Source organism: Pinus tabuliformis, chromosome 8 (genome assembly GCF_031772625.1).
Source record: "Pinus tabuliformis cultivar Carrire ecotype Pingquan chromosome 8, CPIR1, whole genome shotgun sequence".
NCBI classification, from domain to species: Eukaryota; Viridiplantae; Streptophyta; class Pinopsida; order Pinales; family Pinaceae; genus Pinus; species Pinus tabuliformis.
The window spans coordinates 71,040,934-71,050,263 of NC_142294.1; the positions used below are offsets into that span (position 1 = coordinate 71,040,934).

Below are 9,330 nucleotides of genomic sequence, written 5' to 3' on the forward strand. Positions count from 1 at the left end.
CTCAAAACGACCTCAGAAGTTTAGAACCGAAAAAACTGCCAAAAATAGAAAGTTGTGTTAAATTTAAGGAAATGAAACTGAAAAGAAATAGTGTTGGGTCAAGTTAGGATGATAACAGTGTGATCATGTGTCATTGGGTGTTTGCAATCAGTTCTGGACACGTCGACCCCATTTTCCATAAGTGCATCTTGGAAATAAGGTCTTGCATAGTAACTCTCATCTCATGTTTATCTTGGAGAGTTTGTGAATTAGGGTAAATGTGGGAGGAGGCGTTACAAGGCAACAAAGGCGGTTGTATTCCAACACAAGATGGCTCCAAAAAATAAACAAAAATCCACCAATAAACATAATCCAAAACATAGATAATAATAACAAATTCTTGCTTTGTCTTGCCTCTAAATTAATGAGCTATGAACTTTGTCTTTCTACCTTATGTTTGAGCTTCTTATTTTGTCTTCCTTGGTCAAGATGAATAAGCAAATGGAAGATTCATTGTGTAAATTTATACTAATTCAACCATGTATTAAACCGATAAAAAACTTAATATGTTCTTTGAATCTATGACATCCTTATCTCTATTAAGTCATCCTTTAACATCAATAACAAATTATTCTTCCAACAATTATAACAATAAATAAAAAAACTACAAAAACAACTCAATGCTATGAACAACAAAAAATCATATTCGAGCAATACCAGCGAGCATGCTAAAAACTCTCTTCTTGATTTCAACCGAATTTTAACTTAAAATTTTATTATTTAAAAAAACTTAAATAATTAAAATTAAAAAATTAATTAATTAATTACAATAAAACATAATCCATTTATTAATTAAATTAAATATAAAATCACAAATTAAAGATAAATGTAAATAAATAATAACAAATTACAATGTTAAAGGTCTATGAAAATGATTGTGTCTCGTATATCTTTTTTTTTAAGCTTCAAATTGCTTTTACAAACAAGATGAGCTGCGAGGCAGCAAGTCCCTACATTAAGTTGAGCCTGAGAATGCACCTGTAGCTGCATTGAGTGGGCAAATCACAAAAACCGTACTAGATGCTGAGAAGAAGCTAGAGCAAGAGAACTCTTTTTTTAAGCATTTGCGAGCTACAGTTAATTGCATGAACAATTCTGATAATGGGGATACAACTTCAGGGGTTCCTCCTCGTTGAGGTCGTAGGAGGAAGGATGAAAGGAAAAAGAGGGATCACGACTGCCAAATAGGAGTGCTTACAATTTTTTCTTTGTTGAGCAACATACAAAATTGAAAGCATTGCATCTGGGCAAGGATAGGGAGATCAGCAAAATGATTAGAGACTCGTGGAATAAACTGACTGATGAAGCGAAAGCTGTAAGATACAGATGTAGGTGGCTGCTAGCAAACATACTGAAACACTTAATAGAATGGAAGCAGCAGCTTCAGAGACATCGCAAATCCAATCTGAAGAAAATGGTCAGATGTTGAACAAGAAATCAAGGAATTTAAAATAGATGAAAACACCCTGCTTTCTGTGATACCTGAATCTTCCAATCTGATTCAACCCTGCTCTTTGAGAAAACCAAGCGAAGCCAACTCTTCTGAGTCTGCCTTGAACTCACAATTCAACAGAAGTGAGATTGACTCAGCAAGTTCCACTTGCACATCTCACAAGTGACACTTGATCATCTGTCCATAAATACATAGGAAAGCAAACAATATTTTTGCTTGTTTTTCGCAAAATTTCATAACGAACAACGATCAGTCATTGTAAATGTATATCAATCCACTGACCAGTCAAATACAGCTTAAAATTAATAAGTGAAATCAAGAAATACCAGTCCATTGTAGCTAACCAATACAAGATTAATCGGTTGCTGGTGTATTTTCGCTTTCTAGAGAAGCGATGGTTGTTCCTTCTGTTCCTTTATTTTTCGACTTTGAATAAAGGGCAGAATTCAAGCATGCCATGTAGCATTCAATAATTCTCTGTTGTGCTTTTGTCAAATCTGATATACCAATTCTACCATTAAACTATCCATTTGGTACACTAAATCAGATTTGTAACAATGTCATATTTTTATTTTAATAAACTAAATAAAAAATTTTAGTGACAATTTTGTTGAAATAATCGATTTCACTGCCTAGAACGTATGTCTTGCATTGTATGAGATTTTCTTATTTGCGTATAAGATTATTGTTGGTATAAAGTTTATTACCAAAATTTATAATCATTAAATTTAAATTAATAATAATTAATAACTTTTAAAAAAGGGACGCATGTTAAAATCTAAAATATAAAATTAACAATAGGAATTGGATTCGGAGGTAGTGTACCCTTTACATGTTTAGATCACAGAGAATTTAAATATTCTGTACATAAAGTTAAAATGAAAGGGCATAAGTTTACTCATAAACATTTAGCCAACACCATTACATTGCATGCAAGCCACGTGCTTGTGTGTGCCATTATCATACACTCTAGACTCGCAGCATACATTACATGTGTTGGCATGTGTAAAACATATGTTTGGTAACGCAGGCATCATAGCGAAACCTGAGACAGTAGATCAATGCTCTGAGGCATCAGGGAGGTGAGGGACTCATTCTCTGTGGCAGCGAGGAAACCCCTTTCTGAGACAACGAAGGATGTATCTAGGGCTGCTGGAGAACCATACATGTCTGTCTGAGGTAGAACCAATTTCGAAATATGAAGCTTTCAAATCATATAATTGTAATCCGACATGAAAATTACTTGTAATCTGGCATGAAAATTTCCATATTCTTAGGGATTGAGGTGAAAACAGAATTCTGGGCCTCTATCCATATATATTATCGTACTCGTGCATATAGATTCAATGCATTTAGAACTTTTTGTAAGAGTTCTGTGTGACCAGGCGAGGCAGAAGCAGCGATGGCCTACATAGCGGTTTTGTTTTTACTTGTGTTGTTATCGCCATTCATTGACTCAACCTTAGGGGCTAAACAGGCAAGAAGTAATAGCTTGTTTACTGTGTCAGTTTTCATTCTGACCATGGATGGTGAATGCTGCTTTACTATTTTAGTATTATTATCGTATACGTTTTCTGCTGCTTCACAGTGAAGATTTGTGATAACTGTGATATTTGCTTTGATTGAATGTTGAATTCTGAGGCTGCGGAGAGTAGAAAAGAGGACAAAAGGCCGCAAGGTGTAACTGATTGGGACTCAAACAGCCAGGGCAAATATAGTATGGAGGGGCTAGCAAGGCCGATTCTAGGTGGCAAGTGACTCCTTTCTTCGTCATTTCAGTTACGAATGCCTCGTATATAAAGGCATTGGGTAGATAGCAGAGGCACAGGCGAAGATAGAGCCCGCAGCATAAGCTACAGAGTACGAGTCACCAGTGATAGAGACGGTTGCATTTGATCGAATGAAAGCATCAGTAGCAGATTCGGTTGAAGCGGTTGAACCACCACTAGCAACAGAGATGGAAGCGAAGGTAGGAGCACCACGCCCATCGGCATCATAGCTACCAGCGGACCTGCACTATAATCAGTAGTTGGTAAATTCATTCTCTCATAAATACAAGTATAAAGGATAACGAATGGAAATCTCTATATTGAAATGATATATTGCGTAACTAAGATAACATTTCTAAAGAAATAGGATTGGGTATGAAACATGTACCAGGTTGTTGTTTAGCCGAGAAATTTTCAAAGAGATGATTGCAAAATAATTGTTGATTCTTGGGTTGTTTTGCAGTTTTACCCAGAAGAAGTTACGCAAAAGGTACGAATATGACCAATCTTCAATACATAATACATATTTGTTCTAATACAGAAAGAAGTAGAATCCCATGACAAAACCCAAACGTACAACCGGCTGTGATCCTTTCAATGTACATCATACGATATATATGAATTAGTATGATTATGCATTCTCATGTCTTATGTATGTCAGTTCTTTCCAGTAAAAAGTGTGCGGAGATGGTTTCCAGGAGATCAATATACGGGAAGAAGGAGCGCAAATTCAAGAAAAAGGTGGAAAGCATAATCAAATGCAAGAACATGACAACATTCAAGAGTACAGAAAGAAGCGAGACCAAAAAAGACTTATGGACGGAAAGACAATAGACAATACCGAAAATACAGGCCGGAGACGGAGGAAGACTGGCAAGAGATGGAATGGTACAGTAAAGAAGAAGAAGAGGAAAAGGCAACAGTAAGGACATCCCATATTAGTCCTTAATAGTAGACTTACCGGGTGAAAAAGGCGGAAGATATGATTCGTGACAGAAAGGGAGGGGATACTCCCGCTGCTCAGTACGACTCCCGCCCACCCAAGAGGGCTTTCTTTCGTTACAGCTAAGCCCGTTACAGCCCAGCCTCATAAGGCTTTCTTTCGTTACAGCCCAGTTGCAGAGAGTTGTTGCAGAAAACAATTGATCCACTTCACTATCGATGGTGAACAATTCGGTATCCATAGCTGTTGCGATATCCATAGCTGTTGCAGAGAGTTGTTGCAAAAAATAATTGATCGACTTCACTATCGATGGTGAAAGAATTAGGGCTCGTGCTATTGCTTATCAAACTCTCCACCGCCTAGCTCGAATGTACCTGAGATTGTGGCCACGCACATCTTCATGCAGCCCTCTTCTCCTCCCGCCATCTCGCCACACTCATCTTCATGCAGGCCAACAGACCACCTATCTGTCTAAAATAATGTCTGTCTAGAATAAGACAATTGAACATCATCCCAAGCATGCATGAACATCCCAATCCCAAGCATTAAATTCTTAGCATTAATGCTAGCATTAAGCTGATCTTAAGCTGATAACAAAAACATAAATACATATAACCTAAGTTTTTGCCTCCACACCTCGGGAAGAGGCCAAATAAGATGATAAATGATTATGTATTTAAAAACTTTCGTTATAATCCACGAATAGATAGTAACAAGTAGCTCAATTAATACTAACATCCTGCTTTTCGATTACTATAGTCCCTAGCCATTTCCAGATGGTAGAGACTAATAGTGTTAAATGGTTTCGTAGAGTTTACGTAATGAACCATTTATAATTTTACGGATTTAATTTATCACATCTTTGCCTTCGCATTGTCTACGGAAGGTACTTTGTGGGTTGGAATTTGGCTAGTTTTGGATCATAAAATCTTAAAATTTTAGTGTTTTAATCATTATTTTAATATTATAAATATAGTACGAATGAATCATCTAATAATTTTGTCATATCTTAAATTTTATAATTTTATTTTTAAAAACTTGTTATCAAATTTAATTAAAAATCTGAACAAAAAACCAACGATTTTCAACTGAAATTGTGGGTATGGGTGCAAATTTCACAACTTAATAACTAGATGTTTTAAAACTTCTCACAGAATTAACTAAAACTTTGCAGGAAAAATCAACAATTTTTAAGGAAAATCATGAGTGGGACTACTTGTAAATGGATTCCAAACACCAAAACTCTAGAGGCCTACTTGTTTGTAAATCGTTTCCAAACACCAAAACGCCAGAGGCCTACTTGTAAATCCATTCCAAATACCAAAACTCTTGTAAATCGATTCCAAACACCAAAACTCTAGAGGCCTACTTGTATTCCAAAATTCAGAGGCACCAAAACTCCATAGGCCTACTTGTAAATTGATTCCAAATACCAAAACTCGTGTAAATCGATTCCAAACACCAAAACTCTAGAGGCCTACTTGTAAATCGATAATCGATTCCAAACTTCAGAGGCCTACTTGTAAATCGATTCCAAACACCAAAACTCAAAGGCTTACTTGTAAATCGACTACTTGTAAATGGATTCCAAACACCAAAACTCAAGAGGCCTACTTATAAATCGATTCCAAACACCAAAATTCCAAAGACCGAAATTGATGATGAGACTTGTTTTTTTATTGCTTGTATCCTCCTATATTATATGTAAGTGATGCCTCCAGAAATTTAAACACTAGTAAAATTACTTGTAAATCAATTCAATTCAAAACTCCAAAGAACAAAATTAGTAATAAAACTTGCTTACGAGCCATGGTCTCGTGTCATACCTCAGCTCATGCGTCATTCTCGCATATATTATCCATACACATTGGTGGTTTCACTGTACATGGACAATCAAGTAATACAAAATAGTCGTTCGTGCATCGACACTTGCATTTGGTGGCATGCTAATTATTTCAATCCTGTGTTGTTTCCACTACGTGCACCTATCTTATGAAAAAGAAAGAGACTTTTTTTGAAAAAGAAGAGACTCGAAAGATATGGCGGGAAGTCCGTCACCAAATTATGATGGACAACAACCCCACTATATAACATGGACCGGTTGGAAATTGGACAACACGGATTCTTCGGCGGGCCCATGTGACTCTCAGGCGTTCCATAGATTTCATCGTGTTCATACCTAGATCTAGATTCTTCGATCATGGAAAGAATGCTCTCGTCTATAAGAAGAGGCAACTGCGGGTTTCTCTTCTTGTAACTTTACTTGTGGTGATCGTCGGTGTTATCGACAGAGAAGCAACAGAAATTTATTGCCCTTTGGCTATGGCGAATCTGAAGGCAATGGCGGTGTTACTGATGGCACTGTGTAGCTCATTCATGTTACAGACTGCTTATGGCGCTGGTGAATGTGGGAAGACTCCCATTAACACCGTGGCTCTCAGTCTGAGCCCCTGCATTGGAGCGGCCAACAATGCTAAGGCAAGCGTCCCTCCGGCCTGCTGTACCCAAGTCAAGAAAGTCCTTAAAATTCCCGCCTGTACGTGTGCAGTGTTCCTTTCTCCCATAGCGAAGCAGGCTAGGATCAACCCTGCTGTCGCCATCGGCATTCCTAAGCGCTGCAATATTGCCAATCGCTCCGCTGGCAAGAAATGCGGGAGTACGTTTCTTTATTCCATTTTCTTCTCCTCACCCAAATTTTCAGTACGCTGATTAGAAAAGTGTGCATTGAATCGTCTAATCTGTTTGTGTGTGGGTGCTGTGCAGAGTACATAGTTCCATGAACAGAACCAGAAAGGACAGCCACTTTGATGTCACCCTTGCTACAACAGCTACTATACTGCTATTAATATTAATATATGCATCTATGTATTTCTCCTATAGTTTTTAAATAATGGACTCCAATAAACATATTGAATGTATTCATGGTTTTGTATCTATGTATTTCTCTTATAGCTTTTTAATAATGGACTCCAATGAATATATTGAAGGTATTCATGGTTTTTGAGTCTTCTTCTTTTATATATGTGGTGTTCAAATATCATATGGCTGAGTATTAAAATTTCCTATAGTTATAGCACTAAAATCTAACATTTCCCATTGACTTATACATTTGATCTTCCTCTAAAATTGCATGAATTGGGAATTGGAATTTCCCATAGTTATAGAACTAAAATACAACATTTCCCATGGACATATATTTCATCTTCGACTTTAATTGTATGATTGGGAACCAATTCATTAAGGGTTTGTGTTACGCATAGGACACTTCTGATTAATAAATAAAAAACTTGAGGACTTTTATGATATATTTCGGTATTGATTATAAATGGGTGTTGTCTTGTTTTCTTAAGGCTCTCCTCGATTGTACTCTCATGTTAGCTAATGGGTAAAGAGATGAAGCCCATCGTTGGGTTTAATAAGGCTTTGCCCTTAAAAGACTGTATTTATTTGTTTTTTTATTGTGGGCAAACTAAAGCTTTGGGTTCAAGAGAATTTGTTTACTTGTATTTGTGGACAATGAATCAAATGCAAAAGTTTCGTTTTGATCTCAACCTTTGAGGAAATCCCTTCCCACAAAAACTAATGTATGTAAGATAACCGAGAGGTAAGAAAGATTACAGTAAAAGCATTATGGTTTTAGCAAAAATCTGTGTAAAGATTTAAATAAAATTAAAGTCTGAGTAGAAGTATTGATGTAGTTATGTACAATTGTCACTGCATTGTTACTACACTAGTATTATTAGTATTATAATAAATAAAGTATTACTTGTAATTACATGAAATGTTAAGAAAAAAAATGTTATTATTTAAGATGCATTTAGATATTGGAAATATAGATGGTGATTATTATATTGATGTAATTTAAATTATCATTTTGATATAAATAAGTATTGAAATTAAGGTTTTTTGTTTACATAAAAGTTGATTACTAAAATTTTGAATAATATAAATATATGTATGCATTTAATTGAATTGGTTGTAGTCTTTGATGTTAATTTATTTGGTTGGACTATTTTCCCATGATATATAGTTAATAGAGAAGCTAAAAGTCAATAAACTCCGTCATGACTAATTGTTATTTTGACTAGTAGATGGACTCCTCTCCATCCAAATATTCCAAGAAGAGGAGTGGATTTTTTTATTGATGTATAAAACTTTGATTGGTGTGTTAAATCATAATTTCTTATTGTGTTTTCATTTGATAAGTATATAAAAACTATCTTCTTCCTCCCTACCCACCCCACCTCACCACCACACCACCTCCCTTCTAGGTGGTGATTAGGAGTCTAAATAAATTATTAATTTTAAAGAAATAATCACAAAGCATGCACTTAGGAAAGACAAATACTTAAGTGGTAAACTCATGATATCATATTAAGGAAACATCCCTGGAGTAATGTATTGGTATGGTATTTTACTGCTCAAGGATAAGATTACAGTCTTTTTAGATCATGCTTACAACATTACATTCTATCTCTCATGATACATACATATATGTTTAAGTTGGCACAAATACTTTCATGAATTTCCACCCATTATACAAACTACCAAAAAATTTACATGAAGTAAATTTTAGTATTAAAAAAATTCATTGATTCAATAATGTCCACCTTGACAGGAATTTACCTAATACCCTTCCCAAATCTATTCATCACCTTTTTCTAAGTTGAGAGAATCCAAACACAAAGACAAAAATTATTTTATAAATATGCATGTAGATTTTTCTGGAGTATGGACTCTGTTAAGAGCTACTCCACCTGCATCAACAACTTGTCTTACAAATCATATTTAATATCAATATCCATAGTCTTACTATGATATACTAGATTGATAGCTAAATGAATAGGACTTTGACTAGATTGATAACTAAATGAATAAGACTTTGACTATCATAGAATACATTCACATTTTTCTTTGTTCTTCCAAACTCATTGAAAAGACCCTTTAATCGAATTTCCTTCTTGTATGTATGTGAAATAATAATATATTTTGCATCAAAAGTGGCTAATACTATTGTATCTTGAAGTTGTATAACTCACTATAGATTCTCCTACAAGAGTAAAGAAGTATTGTGAACTATATCTCCCCTTGTCCAAATCGAGATCTACTGGGCAAGATCTGAGTCA

General features: G+C 35.3%; 1 protein-coding gene across 1 annotated transcript; it reads left to right on the forward strand.

The window, feature by feature from the left end:
• The first annotated feature begins 6,439 nt into the window (after positions 1-6,439).
• Positions 6,440-7,224, forward strand: LOC149234210 (uncharacterized). The gene is made up of 2 exons (XM_089461128.1): positions 6,440-6,860; positions 6,968-7,224. Exons 1-2 carry the CDS (start codon positions 6,527-6,529, stop codon positions 6,982-6,984), a joined length of 351 nt encoding a protein of 116 aa, XP_089317254.1. The 5' UTR covers positions 6,440-6,526; the 3' UTR covers positions 6,985-7,224.
• Positions 7,225-9,330: the final 2,106 nt, after the last annotated feature.

Bases quoted from the DNA above. Each gene is read 5' to 3' on its own strand.
- LOC149234210 (XM_089461128.1), top strand. From the start codon at position 6,527: ATGGCGAATCTGAAGGCAATGGCGGTGTTACTGATGGCACTGTGTAGC.